Source organism: Eschrichtius robustus, chromosome 15, assembly GCF_028021215.1.
Source record: "Eschrichtius robustus isolate mEscRob2 chromosome 15, mEscRob2.pri, whole genome shotgun sequence".
Taxonomy (NCBI): Eukaryota; Metazoa; Chordata; class Mammalia; order Artiodactyla; family Eschrichtiidae; genus Eschrichtius; species Eschrichtius robustus.
Genome location: NC_090838.1, coordinates 61,664,128 through 61,688,348, shown reverse-complemented (window position 1 = coordinate 61,688,348; position 24,221 = coordinate 61,664,128). Strand labels below are relative to the sequence as shown.

At 57.5% G+C, this 24,221-nt stretch overlaps 1 protein-coding gene across 8 annotated transcripts in view; it reads right to left on the bottom strand.

Annotated features, from left to right (window-relative positions):
• The window catches only part of DYSF (dysferlin), a 233,158-nt gene that overhangs the window by 74,549 nt on the left and 134,388 nt on the right, over window positions 1-24,221 (bottom strand). For all 8 annotated transcript variants that reach the window (XM_068564056.1, XM_068564058.1, XM_068564060.1 and 5 more), the window contains 6 exons: window positions 20,490-20,583; window positions 19,903-19,980; window positions 11,853-12,034; window positions 9,203-9,343; window positions 8,362-8,391; window positions 6,875-6,904 (listed from right to left, as the gene is read on the bottom strand). In XM_068564056.1, the coding sequence (XP_068420157.1) occupies window positions 6,875-6,904; window positions 8,362-8,391; window positions 9,203-9,343; window positions 11,853-12,034; window positions 19,903-19,980; window positions 20,490-20,583 (555 nt within the window). The remainder of the gene's footprint in view (window positions 1-6,874; window positions 6,905-8,361; window positions 8,392-9,202; window positions 9,344-11,852; window positions 12,035-19,902; window positions 19,981-20,489; window positions 20,584-24,221) is intronic.

The following is a 24,221-nucleotide window of genomic DNA, read 5'->3' as shown; positions in this document are numbered from 1 at the left end:
GTGGTGCCACTGTTTTCATCACTAATGTTGTTGGTGATCCCCCAGTGAGTTGAGCGGAGCTGAGCCATCAGAGGCACCTCTCAAAACGACGCCAGCTGCAGAACTATCCCTACGTCCCCAGAGCACAGAGTGAAGGAATTCATCATTTTCCTCCAGACCCACAATGCAGGTGACATGATATTTTTAGACTGGCTGAGCACCGGACGCCATCAGGAGAAAGAGTGATGAGCAGGGCTGCCACGGGCACAACTCCAGGGGGTGCTGTGCCCGTCACAGTTCACCTGAATGGTGCCCCTGGAGGCTGGAGGCAGAGCCCGCGGTGGCCTGGCTGCTATGGGGACGCCTGGCTTGGTGTCCACCCTTGGCACTCCAAGGCCACCTACTGCAACAGCTGTGCAGCAGGGGTCGCCTCTTTTTAAAAAAGGTTATGCCTGAAGGCCTGCTGGTGGCCTGCTCAAGGCTGATGCCCAGCCCACAGTGGGCCCAGGGCCAAAAGCCCATGACGAAAGAGACAAATAGAAGAGGTCAGGGAGGGAACAGCCCCGGGCTCCTGGGTGGGGAGGCGGAAAGACCAAGCCTTTCTCATATGGCTGCAATGTTGTCCTGAAATCACCCAGGAAAAGTCATGAATATACTTCCCCCAGAACATTCCTCTCCAGGTCCCCAGACTCTGGGCAGTGTCCCTTGGATTCCTTTTTGTCCCTCACTTCCACGTCCCGCCTTCCCTCTGGGCTCCTCCAGCTCCCCTGTGAGGATATTCCTCTCTCTGTGCAGACGCCCAGGCTCCCCACCGCAGGAACCTGCTTACAGAGGAGGACAGGGACCAAGAACCTGGAGAAGACCGGGCTCCAGTACCGTTTGCAGGAGGCCCTGGAGGAAGACGGCGGGTGCACACAGCTGTGGAGCGCCAGGCCCGGCCAGCAGGAAGGAGAGACAAGCAGAGACAGCGGTTAGAGGCGCATCCGCAGGGCAGCTTATGAGGCACAAGGCCCCCAGTCTCATCCCAAGGCCACCTCCATCCACCATGCCGTCCTCAGGGGTCCCAGGACATCCTTGCTCCCTGCACCTTGTTGCCATTCCCCAGAATCCCTGCCTCTGCGGGGGCTCCCCTCCGCCTGCCAGCTGCCACCAAGTCCTCTGTCCCCTCCCCACTGTGCACTCCGCCCCGCCTCTCATTATCACTGCACATCTACGCCGCCATGCGCTCTGGCTCCCTAACCCGGTCTCATCCAGTGCGCCCCAATTTTCCACACCATCTGCTGGATTTTTTCCTTCCGCATTTAAAGACAGTCTCAAGATGGTATCTCGGGTCCATCCACACCTTCTCTCTGTGTCCTCTCCTGCAGCCTGCCACCCTCTCCTCTCTCTCTTCCTGAAAAAGGCTGCCTCCATCCCCTGCCTCTCCCTCGCTTCCACACCGCCCTCTCTGCCCAGTGCACTCGCTCCGCCCCTTGCACCCCCTCCCTGGAAACTTCTCTCTCCAAAATTAACAACAACCTGCTTGTAGCCCAACCCAGAGGAAACTCACAGGCGCCTATCTCTCGCCCTACCTCAGCAGCATCTGGCCAGCTGACCTCGTCCTCCTTCCTAAAGCCGTCTGTCTAGCTCCTCGCCGCTGGCCCCTCCGCCCTCTCTACCCTCCGTTGGCTGTGTCTCCCTGGCAGCCTCCCCCTGCTCCTCTGCCCAGCCCTCCCCTAGGCTTTCTGCTCCCAAACGTCTCTCCTAAGCCCCACACTCACATTCCAACCTTACCGCTACTTCATCCATGCGTCCTCCTGGCCTCTCACACTGAGCTTGTCCCAAACTGGATTGTCTAAGATCCCTGCTCTCTTCAAATGTCATCTCAGAAACCAGCCCCAAAACCTGCTCTCTTCAAATGTCATCTCAGAAACCAGCCCCACCATCCACCCAGACAGCCAAGCCAAAAACGCCACGCCACCCTTGGCTCTCCTTCCCCTGGATTGATCCCCAAGCCTTAGGGCTCTGTCTCCTAAATCTCTCCCAGGCCCACCCACCCATCTTCTTTCTTGGGTCTGGGTCACCACCATCTCTTGCCTGGATTCACCAGCATCATCCTAAGTGATCTCTTGCATCTGGTTTTGCACATCCCCTTCCAATGAATGTATGCTGTACTCTGCAGCCAGGGAAGACTTTCTAAGAATGTCACTCTCTTTAAAACCCACCCACTCAGGATGAAGTCCAAACTCCTTGACGCAGCCTCCAAGACCCCTCACCTTCTAGCTCCTGCTGACCTCTCCGGTCTCGCCTCTCACCACCAACTTTCCCCTCCGGGACCCCAGGCAGTGATGAGCCGCCTTCCCCTTCTGAACGCCAGCAGGCTGCAGGAGGCCTCACACTCTCTTTACCTGTGAGGTTGGAGCTCACTGGTCCCTCTGTCTGGAAGGCTCTTCTGCCCACTTCATCTGGCTACCTCCTACTTGGACTTCAGGTCCACTTAAGTGTCCCTTGGAGCCCCAGGTTTAAGTTAAGCACCCCACGGTTCCCAGAGCAACTGGTCCCATTGAAAGACACATCACCCTGGGTCATTTCTGTGTGTTCACTTGTCTGTGTTCCTTGTTAAACCAGCAATTCTGCACACAGGGACAACAGCTAAATCCCCTGTCCAATAAATAAAGGTTTACGAATAGACAATTGAAGGCAGGGAGGGAGGGATGGCAGAGGGCAAATGGACGGGGGGATAGGGGGACAAAGAACCGACTCCAACGTACTCTCCCATCCTTCCCAACGCTCTTGCCTGTGTCAGTCTTGCATTCTCACCAACCCCTCCTTTCCACATGCCTGCTCATTCCTCCCTCTGTTTGAATGGGCTTCCTTTGCCATCTTCCAGAATCTACCCCAACTTTCAGGGCCTAGGTCAAACGCTACATCCTCCAGGAAATCTCCCCAACCACTCCAGAAACTCCTTACAACCCTACTCTCTGACTTCTTTTACCTCTAATTAAGTGACCCTGGGCTCTGGTTGCCCAAGGTCCTGACTGGTCTCCCACATCTCACGCTTGGGAGTCCTGTGGCACCAGCCAGATGGCCACTCCTGTGCCCAAGTTTCTCAATTTTTTCTGGTCCAGCCCATCTGAGAGGCATGAGATCTCCTTCCAGGACAGTGGCTCTCCGTGCGGTGGGCTGCAGCGACCCCTATCAGCACTGCCAGGCAGGGAGGGGGTGGGCGTAGACTGAAAGCACCGCCAGGACATCCTGATTCACCGTCCTGTGTGTGACGGGGGGCTCCGAGGCAGCCATGGTGGGGTCCATCCCTTCCATGCTCCTCCGCACCCACCCTGAATGCAGGGCAGACGTGGGGCTGCTACACTGACGGGGTTCTACAGGTGTGCAGGGTGCTTGCCGAGACAGCTCAGGCCAAGAGGACAAGGACACAAGGACAAATGAGGCTCTCTCCCCACTTTAAGCAGAATCCACCTCCTGCCTCCTTTCATCTATCCGTCCTGCTGACCAGTTCAGTACAGGGAACTGAGGCCCTGAGCCATGAGGGGGGCTTCCTCTCCCAGTCCCAGGGGCCACCACACTAGACAGAAGTGCATTCCCAGGGCTGGGGCAAGTGTGGGCAGGCCCCTCCAGCCACCTAGGTCAGTGTTGCCACCAGTAGCCCACAGACCCCCTCCTCACACAGCAGGGCACAGTCAGGTGGCCCTCTGGACACTCAGATCCTGGCTCCTCGGGGAGCTCCATGCGGGCGCAGCCGGGCGGGATGGGAGGGCTCCACTGTCTGCCTGCCCCACCCAGCTCGTTAGGAACAACATGCTGCTCTAATTACACTTCCCAGGAAAAACAGTGTTTTAAATTAAAGCCTTGGGGGAGGGATAGGGGGATGGGGGACCACTGGGCTTATTTTCCTGATTGCAAAACACCAAATTTTTCCTTCTGGAGGATTTGGGGGTGCAGGAGAGTACCTCATGTACATCTCAGACTAAAAGCCATAGCCTGTTGCCTGGATTAGGAAGGGGATGGAGTGACATCTGGTTGGCCCCCAACTCTCAGCAAAAAAGCCACGGAGGACGCTCTCCTTTCTACCAGGGCATCAGAACCAAGGGCGATACTCCGAACCACGCCCCCTTAGGTGCTCAGGACCACAAGCCCCTGCTCCCACCTCAAGGGTTCCCAGATGGGGTCCTCCGCACAGGCTCCACATCCTAGGAGCCCTCAATTATTAAGGAATCTGCCATCATCTCTTCTGCTGTTTGTGTGTGTGTGTGTGCGTGCGTGCGTGCACGCGTGCATGCTCTCGTGAGTGTACATATTTGCACACACTCACACATGCCTGTGCACTCTCCATTTCTCAGGAAATCTAAAATTGCAGTTTCTTTGAACTCATTCCCCTTGGCAGCGAAGACCGCCTTTGTTCTCCAGACAAAAAGGAAAAGAAACGAGACAGAGGGCTCAGAAGAGGCGGGGAGAAGGAGGGAGAGAGGGAGCCTGGGCCAAGGAGCAAACAGAGGAAAAGGGCAATGCGAAGGGAGAGCAGGACAAGGGGAAGAGCAAGGCTCAGGAAGAGGGGAAACAGCAAGCGACAGACAGAAAGACAGGCTGGGAGCTGGAAAGAAACCCTCCCCTCCACCCGTGAGGACCCAGGTCTCCCAGACACCAAAGCCTCAAAGACACAATGCAACAGTGTCCCTTCCCGACCAAGAGCCCCTGGAGAGGGACGCTCCAGGTGGGCAAACAGCCTGGGGGAGGGGAAATCTTGTTGCCCACCAAACTGGCCCCACGCGGTGACACGCACCCCCAGCCCGAGGCACTGCCACCTGGACCCCCAAAGAGAGCTCAGAGTCACCTCTTCCAGGAAGCCATCCCTACTGTCCTCCATCTGCTCTAGGAGCGCTCAGGCTGGGTAGATGCCTTTCACCTCATTCATGACACTGTCTCCCACACAGGCGTGGGCTGTGCTGGCCAGAAGGCAGTCCCCACCGGAGAGGCCGTCCTTACACCATGCTTCAGAGTCACTTGCCCCTCTCCATTCCCTCTCTAGCCTAGGCCCCCATCACCACATCTGTCTCAAAAGCCTCCTAAGCTGATCTCTCCTGCCCCTCGCTCCCCAACCCAAACCTCTCCGCAGCCAGACGGCTTCCTAACACACCCATCTGCCCTCTCTGCTCCCAGACTTTTGAGGGCCCCCGTGGCCAGTGGCCCAGAAGCTAAGCTCCCGGCATGGCTTTTCACAGCCCTCCGGGATGGCTGGAGCGCTCTTCACAGGGATCAGGCCGGGGGTCTGGAGGGGGCTGAATGAGAGACACCAAGCAGGAGCTCGGCCGCAGCAAAGAAGACAGAAAAATCTTGCTAAGGCGTCAGGCTTCCAGCAGGACCAGCGACAGAGCAGCAAGATTAACCTGCCTCCACCCCGCCCCTGGGGATTCTTAAAACCAAATAGGACCCAGGACCTCGGCATGAGTCTTAGCCTTCAAGTGCAGGGGAAGAAAGAGGCAGAGCTATGGGCCCCAGGGCCAGGGCGGGAGACCTCTGGGGATGAAGGGGTCACAAGGTCACCTCCTGGGGTGGTTCCCTGGACCAGCTGATCCTCCATCCATCCTACTGGGCCTGGGACCCTTTGAACGTGCTGGCCCAGCCCTGTGCCCAGCAGACCCCCAGGACTTGCTCTCCTCTGGCCCTGCTGACCCACCCCCGCGCCTCAGCCTGTGGCCGGCTGGCCCTGCGGCAGGGCACTTGGCCCTCGTCAGGCCCTGGCCCCAAAGCTGCAGATTTTGATTTGCTTCCTGACAACAAGACCACAGCCAGATCCCTGCTCTTGGAATCTGAGCCTTCACTGTTATATATTACAAATCCAGTTATTAAGGATTTTAACTTTTTTTAATAACTCATCCCTGGGCTGGGTCTTCTTCAGAGCAGGCTGTGGGTTTTGGCCACAGAACGCTCTCAATCAAGAGAGAGGGCTCCGTGCTGCTTCCCTGGACAGGACTCTGGTCCCCCTTCCAAATCGGCAGTCTTTCGCAACTGCAGCCAGAAGCAGGAGGCTGCCTGTCAGGCGCAGTTGCGGCCAGCTCGCTTGGCGGACCCCACCTCGGTCTGGGAGCCGAAGGAAGTGAGGTAAGGGGCGCGGGGCCTCTGCGGATCCCACATCCTGACCCTGAACTTCAAGTCCAAATTGCACTGCAAATGTCAAATGGTGTTCGCTCGCAGCCTGGGGATTCCCTGACGGCAGGAAGTGGCTGCCCTTTTCCCAACCCCCATCTGACCAGGGCTCTCCTTCCTGTCTCTCTGCCCGGGCCTTTGCCTCAGCTCACTCTTGAGGACCTGCTCACAGATGTGCAGGAGGCCATAAGGAAATGTGCTCCTCATCCCGCACAGCAAAGGGCATAGCCTTGCTTCATTTGGATGCAAACCCCAAACTTCTCCCAGAAGCTAGGAATCCCCAGCTTGTCCCATTCCCTAAAGCAGCCAGGCCCCAACCTGGTGCTTGGTCCCTTGGGCCAGAGGCACGTTCCCAACCTTCTTCCTAAGCGCTACGACAATGTTTGGCTAACGCCACCTCCACCAGTAAGGCTTCCTTGACTACTCTGGCCCCTTACGAACATTTTATTCTTGAAAACATGCCACTTGGTACTCAGCCAGTTGAGGCTCTGTACTGCTGTCCCGGGTGTCTGGGCAAATGTGGCTTCCAACATAGCAGCAATCCACCTAAGAGCCAGACTCACACCAGGACACACCCTAGGCAGCCCTGGATCTACGCAGAGTGTGGGAAATTAAATCCAGACAGGGGTCCATGTGACAGAGGCACACTGGAGTACTAGGAACCAGGAAGACTCCAGGGCATGGCCTTCACCTTCCCTCTGTCTCTGCCCACCTATCCCCAGCCACAGGCCACAGCTGTGAGGGGCCAGCTCACCTCTTCCAGGATCCCTGATGTATCCTGCACCTGGACCACACCATGGGACAGTCCACATCCAGGAGACGGTGGAGGGAGGAGAGGAAGGAGGGTAAAAGTTTACCGTTAGTGACAAGGACCACTAGGCTGGGGCAGAGATCAACACACCAGATGTCTCCCTACAAGGAGCAAACAGAAACCACTTCCCATCTAGGGTGAGGGTGCTGTGCTTCCTTGACGCGCCCTCTACGTGGTCCCTGAGAAAGAAGGTACAACAAACGTTGATGCAGAGGGACTGGTGGGAGAGGCCAAAGCATAAACCTGGAGCCCAGGCATCTCTAGAAGTGACAGGAGAAAGGAGACTGACTAACAGACAGGTGCTGGGAAGGTCCCGGACCCTGTGTAACAGCCCCAGGAGGCAGTCAGGCCTGAACCCCTGGAGCCGCTGCTGGAGATGTGGACTTGGAGAAGCAAGGAGAAGCAACCTACATGCCCAGGGCTGGCAGAGCTGAGAGCACAAGCTTGGACTGAACAGGGAGCAGGAGAGGGAGAGGGAGAGAGACTAGAAGGGGTGGGAGGAGAGGCAGAGGGTGGCGTCGGGGCAGGGGGCAAGGAGGGCATGTACTGTCAGAACTGTGCAAATTGCCTGGGCTCCCTGCCTCGTAAGGGGAGAAGCATCCAAACAGAGCCCAAACGACCACTTCTCAAAGCTGCAGCTGAGCCTGGTCGGGCATAGGATTCCTGAATCAAATTAGCCTGGGTACCAGTAAAAGGTTTACATTTTTCATGACCCCCAGGAGAAGGAAGGGGAGCAGGGTAAAGGGAATGAAGTCCCCATAACTAGTAGAGGAAATAAAACCGGGTCTCAGTGGGAACACTGAGTTGGGAACTGCGGTCTAAATCAGAGCTCCTGAAACGTGAGTGCGCGTCCGAATCCCCTGGAGGGCTCGATAATACCCAGGTTGCTGTGCTGCCCTCAGAGTTGGCTTCATAGGTTTGAAGTGGGACCCAAGTTTGGCATTTCTAACAATACCTCGGGTGATGCCACGCTGAGAACCACTGGCCTAAGTCGATGGTTCTCAGCCCAGGCTGCACATTCAAATCTCCTGGGCAGCTTTGAAAGATACCAAGGCCTGAGCCACACCCTGAAAGATGGCATTTCATTTGGTCTAGGGTGAGGCCTGAGCACTGATGATTTTTAAAGCTGCCCAAGGGATTCCAACATGCAGCCCAGCTGAGAGCCCCTGGGCTGGATAACCATGAGGTCCCTTCCATCTGAGTCTGTGATTCTTGGACTTCTCAGGGGAGAAGGGCAGGAAAGCCAGAGCTGGGCAGGGACCCCAGCCCCTACCCACCCTGCCCCTGTTGCCCCAACTGAGCCTTGCTTGGCTTTGGCTTGAAGGCAGGATGGTGGTGGTGTATGCCTGCTCCCCTTCCTAGCCTGGGAGGGGGCTGCAAACACCGGGAGGGGGCAAGTTTGAAGAAGCAAAGGTAAGAGCAAGACTTACCTCAAAACCAGGAATATGGTGGATGGCCGGCTAGGGTGAAGAAAAGGAGCTTTGGTTAGGTGCCTGTCACCCAAGGCCCCACCACCTTTCCGCCCTGGCCAGGCAAACACATCTCCAAACACAAAATGACACTCATGGAATATGTCTGTGATCAGACAGTCCAGGGCTTTGCAGACTCCTCCTTGGCGGACTAGGGACTCCTGGGAGGTGCCTGGTAAGTGGGTGCAGGGGAAGCCAGGTTGGCAGTATGCCGTGTACCGTCCAGACACTTCAGCCAGAGTAGCCTCACTTCTAGCCGGCTTACATATTAGGGTTCACATCACACTAAGAGCAAGTTTGAAGATGTGGCTCTAATCCAAATCCCCTATTTAACAGCAGGGAATTGGCTGGCTGAGGCCATGGCAGAGCCAACACTGCAACAGGGGCCCTGCCCTCACCTGTCCCTGGAGTCCCCTGCCCCGGACAATTAAGCACCCTAGCCAGATCACAGAGGTCCCCCCTTCCAGAAACCACGTCAGGATATAACCCAGAGAAAAATACATCCAATGGCCAGAGGACTCAGACATAGTAACACAGTTCAGATTTCAGCTTTCTGCCCCAGTGTTAGATTGTGTCCTGATTTGGGGCTCAGAAAAGATGGGCAAAACCGGTTCCAGCAGGAGGCCTAACATCCAGAGGTGGCCCTTCAGCGCTCTCCACTAAGTGCAGGCCCTTGGTTGGGGAAGAAGAATGTATCTAAGCCCCCTCCCCTCTATCAGACCATCCCCTGCCTGGGCCCTCACCCTCCACCACCAGGAGCTCCCTGCCGGGCCTCCTGGATCTGGATGTGGACCAGCCTCACCTTCTCTCTCTGGATGAGCTCAAAAGAGGCCAGCAGTTCACCCGCCGGCTGGTTGCCCCTAGTCAGCGGGAACCAGGCCAGCCGGGGCATCCGTTCCAGACTCGGCTGACAGATGCAGCGTCCCATAAACTCATCTGCACCCTAGACCGAGCACAGAGAAAGAAAAGTCAGCGTCCCCCAGCCCAGGGTTCTGGCGGCCTCAGAGCAGTCACCAGACCTACATCTGGCCTCCCGAACTCGGAAGGGCCTCAGAAGTCAGGGCAGTCCCTGGTGCAGACGGTGAGCTCTGCTTCCCTTAGGGGGGTGCAAGGGCAGCATGAGAGTGGCCTCCTGCCACTGTTGCTAATGCTGAATTCCCATCATGGTCCAGAAGTCCCTTTGTATGTCCAACTAGCGTTCACCTTGCTTTAATTTAATCAAGCTCTAAGCCCACTGGAGACGAGAGTGACAGCCTCCTAGCATTTCTTTAATGCCCTCAGCAGGAGAGGTGTTTGACATTCCCCAGGAATTTGTATCTCCTGTTCATTTCACCTTCAAATCCCCCCGGTCTCCACATGGGGAAACTGTGATCATGCTCATCAAATTAAATGAGTCTTGTTAAAATGATGTTTTCATCTTATCATTCCTTTACTCATGAGCCTTCCACGGCTGCCCACTGCCTAGAGGATAGAGTGACCTTGCTGACCGGTGAACTCTGACCTCGTGGTTAGCTTCCCCAAGGGCAGGGGCCGCAGACAGAACCTGGGTCTCAGCCAGATGATGCCACAGCTGTCACAAGCCTTGGTGGCTCGCCCAAGGCACTCATCGGGAGAAACCCAGGCCAGGACTGGGAGGCACCCCTACCTGCAGTCACATCACTGCTGGGGACATTGCCAAGAGCCATTCTGGAGTGGCCACCAGCTTCTGCATAAATGGCCACACCAGCGGGTGACAGTCCAGCATAGACCACTCAGAGTGGTCACCAGCCACAGCACAGGGAGGGGTCCTGGAGGCTCCTCTGAGCCCAGTGTTGCCCTCTAGTCGCTGGGTCATGGAGAGGCGCGGGGAGGGGAGTCCTCGCAGAGCCCAGGCAGCCAGGACAACAGGAGCTCAGGGCAACGGGTATTTGCCAACAGGTACAGCCCCGTTTGACTATATTATCAATGAGCACAGCTCCGCTCTCCCCCAGGACCCTGGGGCCCACCCACCCAGAAGAGGCCATGGCTTTCTCCCCCGGGATCCCTCCCAGGCACTGGCCCGAAGGGGCTAGAGTACCATTTGTGAAAGAGGAGGTGAGGTGCCATTGGGAGAGCGAGGCTGTGTCCTGCCGTCCTCCCGCCCACCCTGCACCAGCACTCGCGCCTGCTTCTGCAAAGTCCCCTGGCCCCGGCACCCTCCAGGTCCTGCCGCCTCCCGCCTCCTCCTGCCCCAAAAGCTCCTGAGATCTTCCCCCCAAAATCCCCAAAAGACCCCTCCTCCAGCTGGTCGGCCCCCACGGAGCCAGCTTTTCCTTCTTAGGGCAGACCTTACAGGTCAGCCTCCCCAGCCCAGGCCCGCATTGCCCACTGCCAGCCAGTGGGGCACCCTCATCAGCCTCACCTTCCCCCAACCCCTGGTCACCACACCCTCCCTTCCAGTCATGGCAACTCTTTCTGGAAGCATCTGTGAAGCCCTATCCCCTCCCCTTTCATCTACTGCCACCCCCGACCCAGGCAGGGCCTCTTGGCCACACACCCCTCGGCCGACACAGTCCCTCTCTTCCAACAGCATCCCACCCCTCCTTTGTAAAACGTCGCCCTGACCCCGCCACTCCCCCGCTCCCCTGGCCTCGTACTCCTTGCTCCTCCTTCCCTGTCTGCCTTCCCCGCTCTTCCATCTCCCACTGGACCCCGTGCTGTGCTAACACCCCTGCCTCATCCCAACACCCCAATCTCACATTTCCACCAGGGCCTGGGTCTTCCCACAGCCCCTCACATTCCAGCCCACAGCCCTCTCCCTCCTGGGAACCTTTCAGAGCTGCACTGTCCAATACCGGAGCCACCAGCCGCCTGTGGCTACTTAAAGTTTAATGGATTAAAACTAAAACACAATGAAAATTCGGTTTCTCGGCACACACGGCAAGTGGCCCTCGTTTGGGGGGCACGACCGCAGAGCCTTCCCGCCAGCACAAGAGGTTCTGTGCGACAGCCCTGCAGAGAGGGCCCCGCCTGTGCCTCACACTGGCTCCCTGGAGGAGACCCTGCCCGGTGGTCCCTGAGCCCCGGCTCCCACCTAGCCGGGGAACCCCACGTGAGGGGCCACCCAGCCCAGCACAAGTGCTTGATAACTGTGTGTGGAGTCAAAGCAGCCCTCTGATGGGGAGAAGGGACCGACCTGGGATCTTATAAGCAAGTTAGAGACAGAGAAAACCCAGGCTCCTGACCCACAGCCAAGCACCCTTGCCGGATCTGTCCCCTCTCTCTGCCGTGGGCACAGCACACATGGTGGCAATTCATTTTTAATTACTCTAAAACAGTTTTCACCACTGCCTGTGGGGTTGGGGGAGAGGCCATCAGCCCCAGCCTTGGGGAACTCCCATCTCGTTGGGGACCCATCCCTCACAGCAGCACTCCCCTGGGCCCTGGAGAGGGTGGGCAGTGAGGGTTCGGGGGAGGAAGGTGGGCAGACTCACATAGGTGTCGTGGTCGTACAGCTCCACCACGATGCTGGCCGGCTGCTCGGCGATGCTGGCCAGCTCCCCGAAGATCTCGATCTCGTAGAAGATGAGTGTCTGGTCCCAGGTGGGGTTCAGGGTGTTCTTCACCACCACCGTCTTCTGGCTCTGGTGCAGGAAGGAGACGATTGCGTAGGGATCTGTGTGGGCCGGGCACAGAGAAGGGAGACGGGACACAACAGAGACCGTGAGGGTCACCCGCTCAGGAGTCATGCAGCCACAAAGCTGGAGCAGAGCTGTGCCTGCCACTCAGGAGCACCGACGTCCAGGCTGGAGCCCTATCCTGGGGGTACCCCCCACCTCCATCCTCCATGAGGCCAGCCGGTGGCCACCATGGGAAGATGGGACTGAGGTCCCGGAGAGTGGGCACAAAGATCCAGAGAGCTTCCCTTCTGGGCTCTTCCCTGGGCTGGTTGCTGGAGGCAAAATGAATAGATTGTGCATTCATTCATTCATTCATTCATTCGTCCAACAAGCACTTACTGACTGAGTGCCTTCTGCACGACAGGCCGGGGGCTAGGTGCTAGGGGCTGAGGATACATTTGGAGCAAAACGGTACTCTATACAAACAAACATAAAATTACAATTTTGATCATGCTTTGTAGAACACATATGAGGTGCAGTGGCGTGTGAGAGAGGGATCTGGCATGGCTGAGTCTGCATTTCAGCAAGCTCACTCTGGCTGCCACCTGGAGAAGAGACTGGAGGGGGCAGAAGTGGGTGCAGGGAGACCAGTTATGAAACTACTGCAAGGGTTCAGGCAGGGAGGGTGGTGGCTTAGATGGGTGGAGGCACTAGAGAGAAACAAAGGGATTCAAGGGCTATTGAGCAGTGCGGGGCGTGAGGGGAACCCTAAGATCCCTGCAGCTCCCTGACGCCCCCAAACTACTTTCCAGCCTATCGGCCCCGGCCATGCTAGCCTGGGACCCACCCAGGAGGCATTCCCTCTGCCTGGTCCCAAAGCTTCTCACTAGAGAAGATTCTAGGGCAGTGGTTCTCAAATGTGAGCATGCAGCAGAATCGTCTGGAAGGCTGGCAGAGACTGCTGGGTCCCACCCTCAGAGACTCCTTCATCGGGTCTGGGGTGGGGCCTGAGAATTGACATTTCTAACAAGTTCCCAGGTGTTGTTGATGCTGCCTTTCAGGACCACACTTGGAAACCAATGCCAGAGAAGGTCCCATGGGACTGAGTGCATGTAATTTGGGACAGGAGCAAAGGGCTTGGAGGAGGGGGCTCCTCCAACTTCTCTCATTAGGGGGCAGGGTCCAGTTTGCTGCCATTTTGTAAGACTCGACGTGCCAGATGCTGAGGGCATGTGGACAGGGAAGTCTGGGGATGCAGGAGGCTGGCAGCTGGATGCTAGATGTCTGGCAGGGCTGAGCCCAAACGCTCTGTCACATGCCCTATACCCTTGGCGGCTTCTCCATCCTGTAGCACCTTGCATCCTCTGCCCCCTCCAGGGCAGCCCCCACGTGACTCAAGAGGGCCTCAGCGCCAGACATCTAGAGCCGGGGTGTCCAACTGCAGTCCTGGGGCTGAGATGGGGAGCTAGCTCTTCCCCACAGAGGGGAGGGGAGCAGGCCAGTCTCTCCCTGGCCATCAAGAGTCCAAGTGGCATGCCACAGGCACGGCACAGGAGGTGGCAGAGAGTGACTATCGAAGAGGTGGGAAAGTTGGAGTGGGCAATAGGAGGACTTCCATCAGGGGATGGGGTGGGGGACAGGGTCCAGGATTCTGGCTATTGCTCAAAGCGCTTGTTTTAAGGGCGAGGGGGGGATCCGCGTTAGGAAACAGAAGCTACGGGCACTCACTGGCCGAACAATGCTGGGTTTGCCTAACAGGAGGCAGCCACCAGGCTAAGACCAGCTTGCCAGCCTTCAGGCACAAAAGCACACTGGGGTCAATCCGGGAGGGCTTCCTGTAGGAAACAGGTTTTGAACCTGATTCTGGAGGTAGAAGAGGGCAATGGGAGGCCCTTGGCAGAAGAAGGGGCAGGCGAGACATGCCCACCACATCTTGCCACGCCCACCTGGTGGGAGCCTCCCTGGCATGAGGCTCTCCTTTCCCATGCACCAGCCTGGCAGGGCTGGCCCAAGCCGTTCCCTTCCTGGCCCTGGCAGGGCCCAGCGGCGTCTGTGCATTTAATGAAACCGTCTGGCTGTGATACCATCAGCTCCAAGCTCGGCAGAGAACCTCTCCCCGGTTCCAGTAAGAAAAAGAGGGCGCGTTCCGATAAATAAAACCATATTCGAGAGCCAGCGAAAAAGCCCCTTTTGTTCCCGCCCCCTGTGCTTCCCAAGGCTTTATTTTTATAAGCGCGCGGGCCCCAGACCGACCGCGTTTACACAAAGATCACAATTGCACATTGTGGCGGCCATGCACGCTGTATTGGTGTTGGCAGCGCCCCCCACGCTGGCCCCCGAGCAGGCGACTCCTTCCAGCAGCCCCATCAGCGCAGGCAATGAGCTCAGCACTGGGGGGAAGGGAGGGGGTGGCTTTCAAACAAAAATCACCCAGACCCACACGCTCGCCCCGCCCGCCCGGGGCAGGGGGGAAAAACACACAACAAAGGCATTGTAAGGAGCAGGCCTGGAGGCCTGGGGCCTCAGACACTGGGCTACTGTGTGCTGGGGCCTGGCCTCTCCCCACACAAGGCCCAGCCCCTCAAAAAAAGAGAAACAAGGGGGGGTGGGGTGCTGCTGAAGCAAGGTGGGCAGATGAAGGGAAGCCAGACGGATGCACAGACACAAGCCTCTTCCAGGAAAGGCAGGAGGATGGAGAGGCAGATCCCAAGGAGAGGTGGAGGGGAGGGGAGAGGCCAGCTCTTCCCAGAGCCACTCCGGTAGGGGAGGGCCAGCATCAGCCCTCCGGCCTCACCTGCCAAGCCACACGGAGCACCCCCGGGGCTGAAGCTGGATCGGAGCTCTGTGAGGACCACAGGCTGCCCTGGGAGCTCCAGCCAAGAACACACAAGGGTTCTACTGGACTCCATCACCACCGGAGGCCCCAGGCAGGTGACTGCTGGACCTGCAGCCCTGTGCCTGACCTCTGCTGTTCAGACCTTCCCGGAGCTCCAAGGAGGACCCTTCTGCAGTCACAAGACACTAAGCTTCCCTCATGGGCCCTCCCTCCAGCTGCTCAGACCACAGGGCAGGTGTCATCATACCCCTTGTCAGAAGAGGGAGCCTTGCCCCAGAAAGACGAAGTCGCTAGCCCCTGCTCACAGGTGCCTGGGACCAGACTCCCTGACTCCCAGTCGGTGCTCCTTCTACCCGCCACGAACACGGGAAAAGAGCCCTTAAGACAGGGCGGAGTAGACTGCTAGTAATCAAGGCAATGCAAACAAAAACTGCAATACAGCAGTATGTTTCCTATAAAATTAAGAAAAATTGTTTAGATTTATAAAACCCAGTGTTGGCGAATATTTGACGAAATAGGTACTCTCCTTTATTGCTGGAAGCAAGTCAGCAACCCTTTGGAAAAGCAATCAGGCAATATGCCCTGAAAAACATAAAACTGTTTACACCCTGTTTCCCATATTTCTGGGAATCATCCAAATTAGCCAAAAAGCTATATGAACAAAGATGTTCACTCCAGCATTATTTGCAATCCGTCATTCGTCCAACATGCAGTTACTGACTGACCAGCATATGGTAGGTAAGCACAGTGCTCTGAATATGAAGGTGTACGAGACACAGTCCGGGCTCTTAAGATCATGACTGCTGCTTGGAAGTGGTAACTAAACATCAGTTACAATACAAAGCGATGTGCAGCTTCACAGCGGAGTGTTCAAGGCGCTAGGGGTGGGGGTACGCCCTGGAGTCTGGTGGTGTCAAGTCAGTACCCCGAAAGGCGGTCTCCTACCCCGAGTCTCAAGAATAAGGAGGTAACCAAGGTGGACCAAAGAGAAGGGGGCGGCCAGGCACCCAGCACAGCACTGGCAAAGGCACCAAAGGGCACTCAGGGAACAGCGAGTCTGTCTGAGGGGGGGAAGGGAGCACCCCGGGCCCCAGGGAGGAGGACGCAGGCGGGCAGATCACAAACGGCCCTGGATTCGTGCTGAGTGAGATGGACTGAATCCTGTCCGTCAGTGTTCCCCAAAATGTGTTCTTCGCAAGGCGAGTTCTCGGGGGAATGAAGGAACGCTTAAACACGTTCAACAGGCTCCTTTCCTGCAGCCGCCCCAGCCTTCGATGCCACCATGATTTGTAAATCACTAAGTGTGCAGTGTTTCCCAGTCTCTCTCGCTCAGGAACCCTTTTTAAGTGGAGCATTTCACAAGCCTCCAGCACACCTCGGAAAATAGCTTCTTAAGCTCATCGGGAGAATTCCCCCAGCCAGAGCCAAACTTAACAGAAAGCTGTGCTTCAGAAGAGGGGGTGGGCTGTGACTGGAGTCCAGACAGAGGAAGCCCACAAGCAAGGGCTCCCCAGCCCCACCCAAGTCAGAGTCTGGATCTGGGGGAGACGAAAGCACTGGTCCCCACAGAGGTGACTTCAGCTGTGGGGCACCCATGGTTCACCAGACCTCACTGTGGCCTGGCCTGGCAGCAACGCCCCTCAGGACCACCCAGCTAGCACACAGCTTTGACCTCCCTGGAACCATGAGGCCGGCAAAGAGGGCACAGGACCTTCTGCTTTCTTGGCAGACGCTCCACCCCCATAAATGAATAACTTGGCATCTGATCTACTAGCCTTCTCTCATCTTCTTCTTTAACCGACTCGGGCCCCTGAGCCCACTGACCCATGAGACTCTCAAGGAGGAGTTTCTGGGTGCCTCAAGCTAAGGGCCATGCCCTGGAATGTGAGCTGCCCAAGGGTCCTCCCTCCTGGCGGCAGCTCTGTAGGCAGAGCGTATGGCTCCCTCTAACCACACCGGTGGTCGCCGGCTGGGGGACGAGGCAAAGCAGAATTCCCTGGAGTATAACAGGGCAAAGGAGACAGCGCCCTCCCCGATCCCCTTTGAGAACCATCAGTCTACAGGGAACAGCAACTCAGCTCTGACCGCTGTTCAGAGCCACAATGCTGCCCAGTAGGTGCGGCACTGAGGACAAGTGATTTCTAAGTCCTCTGGAGTCCTATCTTTTCTGTTCAAAGTAGATCCAGTTCGTACTCCAGGTGCTCACGCAGCAGTGGCAACCGTATCCCAATGTAAGAGAAGTTATTTGAATTAAGCATCATTTCACATTTTTTATACCTAATCACTATGCTGGCCACACACACTCATAAGCACACAAGCACAGGCCACACTCGCCCTTCCAGTGGTCCAGAGAATTGATGCCGGCCCTCCACGCAAACCCCACCCAAGGCAAAATCCTCAGGCAGCCTGGATGGCAGTAGCTCCACAAGCCTCCCTCCCCAACCGAGTTCAGTGTTATTCATCAAGTGTTTCCTGGACAATTCCTCCGTGTCCCCCACACCTTCAGCCAAGGAGAAGAAATAGACAGAGCACTGGCCTTGTGGCAGCCCCAAGGCCCACCACATAAGGGCACAGCACAGGGTCATGGGAGCCCCACTGGGGGAAAAGCCCAGAGCAGCAAGGTCAGAGCACTTCCCGAGGAGAGCCCTCTCCGCTGCAGGTGCCAGCAAGCAGGCTGGAAGATGACACCAGCGACAGACTCTGTGCCGGACCCTCCCCAGACCCCAGACATTCCTGATTCACACAGGAGTTTCCTCTGAGAAATGCCAGCCAGTGGCCATGCACAGCCTCCAGCCACCCCAGGGTCAGTTCCAGGGGAGCAACTGCTTTGGTTTAGGGTTTGGGAGTGAAAATAAACACTCTGGGTTTTATAGGTTCACCCGTGTTGGCTGCTGTTTTCCTTTCCAGCAGCCGCTCAATCAGGCCTTTCATTCAGAAGCCAGCAGCCTCTGAGGAAGCCCTGGGCAGTGCCCTCAAAGCTCAAGGGATGTTTATTTGGGGGAGGGGGTGGAGCTAGGATGGAAAGTGTGACGTCTCCTGCGGCCCCCGTACCAGGCTGACCCTGCCTGCAGTCCCCAGAGGTGCGGGTCCCCAGGAGGAGCTCCCTTCCTGCAGGGTCCACCCCCAGCCCGGCCAGTGGAGGACAAGGGGCCCTCGACCTGCACCCCACTTACCCACCCCCCACACACAAACCTGCCGCCTGCACCCCAACCTCTCACACCCTCCCCTGAAGGAAGAGGAAGCAAGACTGTGAATTAGGTCACTTCTCTTCTCCTGGGGGTAGGTGCTGATTGTCAGAAAGCATCCTGGCCAAGGTTCCCAGGAAGTCGCAGCTGCAGAGATCTCCCCCGCGCTCCCACAAACCCCCGCCACCTGCCAATCACCACGTGCTTGTTGCTCCATCCACCCTGAGCCTGGCTGCGTGGAGCTAGAGAAAAGGTCACTGAGAGGAGAGGAACACGAGGAAGCACAGCTGCTGGGGAGGAACCAGAGTGGTCCCCAGGTCGGGGAGGAGCAGGGTCCAGAAAGGAGGACAGGTGCCTGGCCATGAGCTGAGTGCCATTCTGTGAACAGGAGGTCACTCTCATAGGAGAACTCAGACCTACTCAAGTAAGTAGCAAGCACTTGGAGTGGGGTACATCACTTGTCAGCTATTTTAACTCAAGCAATTTAGTTTCTTCATCTGTAAAATGGGAATGTTAAATGCCTGCTTCATAGGAGAGTTGTAAGGGGTACGTGAAAAAATGTCAGCAAAGCGCCTAGGCTCATAGTGAGCGCTTAGTAAGTGCTAGTTCTTTAGATATCTTAGTAAGTGTTAGTTCTTTCGAACCTGCTGCAGGTTCAAGGGTAAGTCAAGGTCCCTTCCTGGAGGAGCTCAGAGTCATGGTGGGAAGAATATGACAGAGGTAGATGGCAATTGATTTATGCAGTGGGTAAGGACTCTGAGAGAGGTGCTGGTGAGGTCCTGGCCAGGTGCTGAGGAAACAACAACCAGCTCAGCTTGGGGAAGAGTCAGAGGGCATCTGGGCTGGGTCTTGAAGGATGAGTAGGAGTTCACTGGATTAAAAACAGGGAGGGAAGGCATTCTAGGCACTGAGCACAAAGGCCAGAAATGTGGAAGAATTAGACAAACGTTGACAAAAGTTGGTGCAGCCAGAGCTAGCGGATAGAGGGGAATTAGGGAAAGATGAAACTGGTGAGGTCCAAAGGGGTCAGATCACGAAGGAGTTGTCCGCCAGGCTAAAGAGTTGGGGATTTACCTGTTAGTGTCTATGTCTGAAATCAGGGGAGTGACATGACCAGCTGTGTCTGGGGTTGTGTGGAAGGTCACAGGGAGGCCAGGAGATGACTGGAGCATTCAGATAAAAGGGGCAAGGCCAGTGTGAGATGGCAGCCATGATGAGGAATAGGAGGGAACAATCTCCGAGACAGATTCAGGAGCCAGAATCAACAGAACTGGGCACCTGATTGTTACCAACCTGATGGGTGGTAGAAGCGCATTGATGTGATACTAGGACCAAGGTGGGAAGTAAAGGGGGGCCTGGATCTGGGGGAGGGGTCCCAAGGAGTTCAGCTTGGACAAGATGAACTGAGGTGCCTCTGAGGCTTCCAGGGGAGACACCGAAAATGTAGCTGGACATAAAGGAACTAAACACCTGGAAGCTTCCCCAACAGGAGTGGCTACTGGGTTGCCTGGGGGACCCCAGTGCCCAGAGAAGAGAACACACACAGAACTCTCGGAAACATCAGGCTTAGAGGGCAGTGGCTGAGTCGGAGCAGGTGCAGCAGCAGGAAGCTGCAGGAGACCAGGAGAGAGGGGTGTCCCAGGGGCCAAGGCCAGGGGGCTTTCAGGAGCAGGGGACGGTCAGTAAAGCCAAAACCTGCAGACGGGTCAAGCAGGCCACCTGACAACCAGGAGGACACAGTGACCTGACAGCAGCCCTCACCTCCACAAACCCAACAAACACAGCGTCCCCCGACCCACCATGGGAGAAGCCCGGGCCATGTTCCCTGTGGTCTGAAGGCCCAATGACTCTGTTCCCAGCTCTCAGTCCCTGGTCCCTGGCTCTCCTCCCTCCTCCCACCTACCAGAAAAGGAGTCTTTGTCCATCGCAGGCAGATCCCGGGCCTGGTACATGTAGCAGCGTAGATGGTAGCGGTTCCCGTCTGCACCGAGGAAGAAACAGACGCCAAGTGAGGGGCTGGGGGTGACCAAGATCTGGGGCTAGAGGGGAGGACAGAGGGTGTCCCTAGAAGGGGCAGCGGACAGAGGGGCTGGATGGTAGAAACGACACGTGTACGCTGTGCTGGAGTTAGCTGCTCTCAAGATCAGGAGAGCAGACCACAGCCCAAAGGTGGACCCCCAAGTGATGTTTCCTTGGGCCTGGTGACAGCTGGGGAGGTGGCAGAGGAGGGGGAAGGACTGGAGGGGTCACAGATGATGGGGGCAGTGAGAACGCACAGCGCCTTGAATGCTGGATTTCAGGCTTAGAGTTCACACACACACACACACACACACACACACACCAAGAGACACTGACCCACTAACAAAACACCCAGACTCAGTCCTCCTCAGCCCCCACGTATACACCTGACCATGTAACCCACACAAACAGGAACGTAAGGCTACACACTCATCCGTGTCACCCCGGGAGACACCTCCAAACGTCACTTACAGTCAAAGATGCAGGAAATCGTGGGTCTGTTCACGCCAAAGCTCAAGGTGGAGACAGACTTGGAATCTTCACTCCTGTCGTCCACCACGCCGCCCTGGAGATGGAGAGCTGGTCACCACAAACTCTGATCCCAGAGCCTGGGGGTGGCAGGGAGACTGGTTCGGAGAGTCAGGTCCCCAGGGTCCTTTAGACAAGGCTCCTCGCCTGCCCAAAGCTCTGATTTCACTCCGGGGGAGCGCCTCCCCAGACCCCAGTGTTAAGTCCACAGGGAAATTCTCCCTCTCTAGTGGAGACCAGACGAGCCAGAATGGGATTTTGAGTTGTTCCAGCCTAAGATGTTAGAGTTTGATAGAAGGAAAGACTCGAAGGGGCTCTCTGAGAGGGAATCCAGTGGGGATCTGCCCGGGGTGATGAGTTAAGGGGAGCCCGAGTCTGGAGGGCCCTGTCTAGCATCTCTGTCCACCCAAGACATGTCTGGACATGGTGTGGTGCCAGGGACACACAGGCACGTAGCTGGGTCCCCAGCTCTGGGGAGAAGCTGCACTGCCTCCTCCACTGTCTCTCATCAGCTCCCACTGTGCTGACGGTCAGAGGAGGCCTCAGCCTGAGGACAGGGAACAGGAGCAGAGGCAGGGTGGGTCTACACTCAGCCTCAGAAGCTGTGTGTAAACCTTGCCCTTGTTAGCACTGGGCTCTAACCACTGGGCCATAAACCAGCCTCCTTGGACCAGATGCCCACCTCCTTGGTGCGCTGCTTCCCTCCACCACCACCTCTGCCACACCGCCGCCCCTCATCAGGGATGAGCCCCAGCGGGGATCAAGGCCCCCACAAAAACTGAAAATGTGCCAGTCACACAGCAGCCCGTCCTTCCAGACCTGGCTTTCTGTGATATCAGCTCCACCAGCCTCCCACGGCAGAAGCCCAACAGAGGGACTGCCCGCTTCCTCTGCAAGCCCTCCCCCCCTCCCCACACTGTCACCTGCCCCAGTCCCTTGCCAGTCCCTCTTCCCAACACACAAGCATGCACACCCTTGAAAGAAAACCCCGGCCTCCCCTCCCGTGGCATTTTCACCCCACCCAGGCCCACCCAGAGCAGCCACTTCCCAAGGCCACCCTGCCCTCCACCTGGCGGCAGCCATTTCCCAGGAGTCTCGACCTCTCCCCAGGCCCTGCACCTACATCTTCGCCCCACCCCCACAGATGTACGGCCACCTAGGTGCTCCTCCTCTCCAAACCATGCCCACCCTCAGGGCCTAGCCCCAGACCTCCAGTCCAAGAAGCCTCCCTGGGTGCCCGTCCACTGGCTTCCGATCGGCCCGCACCCAGGACCAGAGCCAGCTGCATTACCCACACTCAGCACTCGGCTCCCGGCCTGAAGCCCTCCATGGCTCTCGCCACCTGAAGGGTCCTGGTCAGACCCCCAGCGACCTGCTCCACCTTCCCCCTCCAACACCAGGGCTTACTTGCCCCAAATCCAATCGGGCGGGCCACGCTCCCCAAAGCTCATCTTAGCACACCCAGGGAAGGCCTGCCCTGGTCACTCTGCGTCAACAAGGAAATGCAACCTAAAGGCAGGCAGAGTCATCCTCTGCTCCATCCCACAAAAGGGCCCATAAAACATATACGGGGGAAAGACATGTTCATCCGCTCTCCCAGGGGACCCACCGAGGTCCGGCTACGACTGGGTGCGCTCTGGCTCCTAGCACAGGACACCCCCCTTTCTGACAGGAAGATACAGTGACCCCCCCCCCCCCTTTCCCTTGGTCACAATTTCAACACAAGCTCTAGAATCAGATTCCTTGGGCTCCAGTTCTGGCCCTACCATTTACTAGCTGTGTGACTTTGGGCAGGTTGCTTAACCTCTCTGCACAAGTCTCTCTATAAATTTGGGATAATTCTCCAGTATCTATCTCAGAGAGTTGCTGGGATTGTTAGGAAGATAAATCCCATGTTGTGTTAGCACACCACCTGCGGAGGTCATAAACCATGAAGTTACTAATTGTGCTCAGGGGTGGTATTCATATACCCCATATTTGTTCAAAATTATTCCAGGAGCTGGAAAAGTGGACATTTCAGTGCAAAGGCACAGTCCTGGGCAGAAATCAAAATCGGTCAGTCAAGCAATCAACCTCTCTCCACACACACACACGCACACGCACACACACGCACACACATACACACGCATGCACGCGCACACACATACGCACACATGCACGCGTGTGCACACACACGCACACACACGTGCACACACATGCGCGCACACACGCACACACACGCACGCGCACACACACACACAGGAGAGCAGGACAACAGGGAGGGATGCAGACAGGTGAGAACCCAAAGGCCACAGCATCTGCAATCTTCCCTCCCGGCAGGCGTGGGTCCCGGGCGTCCTGGGTTCCCACCAGGAGAGGCCTTGGGCCCAGCCTCACAGCTCTGGCCCTGCCGCCACCCACACCAAGCCCAGCAGCTAGTAGCTCTGGTCGGAGGGTCTACGAGGCCACATGTAGGGCCGGAGCTGGGGGCCCAGCAGGCCACCCCAGGCATGAGGTACAGGGACGCCAAGGAAAGCAGGTCAGGATGCTGGAACCGGGGTTCGGCCAGCCCCCAGGCGCCACGAGGCTTAGTGCAGGCAGCTCAGGGCGCCTTGGTCGAGGGGAGGGCAGGCTCTGTAGCCCCTCCACCTCACCCTGGCCACACATATGCCCCACACCAGCAAGTAGGGCGCTGAGGTGAGTGCGGGGAGGGAAGCCACCTCCGGCACCCATGGGCCCCATGATTCCTCTCTCCCACCAGGCGCCTGCAGGGACCTACACGCTTGCGGGCTGCCTCCAGGGCACATCCCCACTCAGCGCACACCTCCTCCAGGTGGCCCCCCCCAGCCGCGTCCCGTCAGCAGCGGTCCCACCCAATGGCCTCTGTCTGGGGCTTTGGCAGCGCTTTCTGGGTCTCTGTCCAAAGGCAGGGCCGCCTGCCTGTGATGCAAAAAGGTGTCCCCCTCCCTGGGATTTCCACAAGGCTGAGGCCAGGTACCTCAGGCCCGGCTCAGTCCTGGCCCACAGCAGGCCCTGGCACCTGGCACCTGGCAGGCACCAGGCAGCAGGCCCTGGCACCAAGAATGACACCCTTCAGAGGCAGAACCAGCGCTCGCTCGGGGTGGCCCCAAGGGGCTGCCGAGGCTCCTCCACCTGCCCTGTCTCCAGAGGAGGGGCCCACAGCCACTCCCCCCGGTCCACAGGGCCTCTGTCCGCCCCACCCCCATCTGCCGCCCTTGCGTGGCCCTGCCTCCGCCTCCCCTTCCCTCCCTGCTCAAGGAGACAGACAGGGGTTGCTGGGAAGAAGCTAGGAGAACCAGGACGACACACACACCTAGAGTCCCCAGTAAGTCCAGTCCCCGCCAGAGGAGCCTCAGCCCTGCAGTCAGCCAGGTTCCCAGGCTGGGCAGAATTCCACCCACACAGCAGGCCAGCGCCTTTACATCCTCTGGCCCACTGACCCTCCCAGGGGCGGACTTGGGCTCTCCACGCATCCCCTTCAGACCTTAGGAGCAGAGCGGAGGCTGGCCCCCCTCCCAGCCCGGCAGCAGCCCCTCCCTGCGTTGAGTCTCCAGCAGTCAAGATGCTCACTCCCAAACACCACAGCCTGCTGCCTCCACACTCAAACCAGCTGAACCCCCAGGGTCCCCTTTCTCGCCCTCAGGCCTCCTACACACAGTTCTCTCTGCCCTGCTC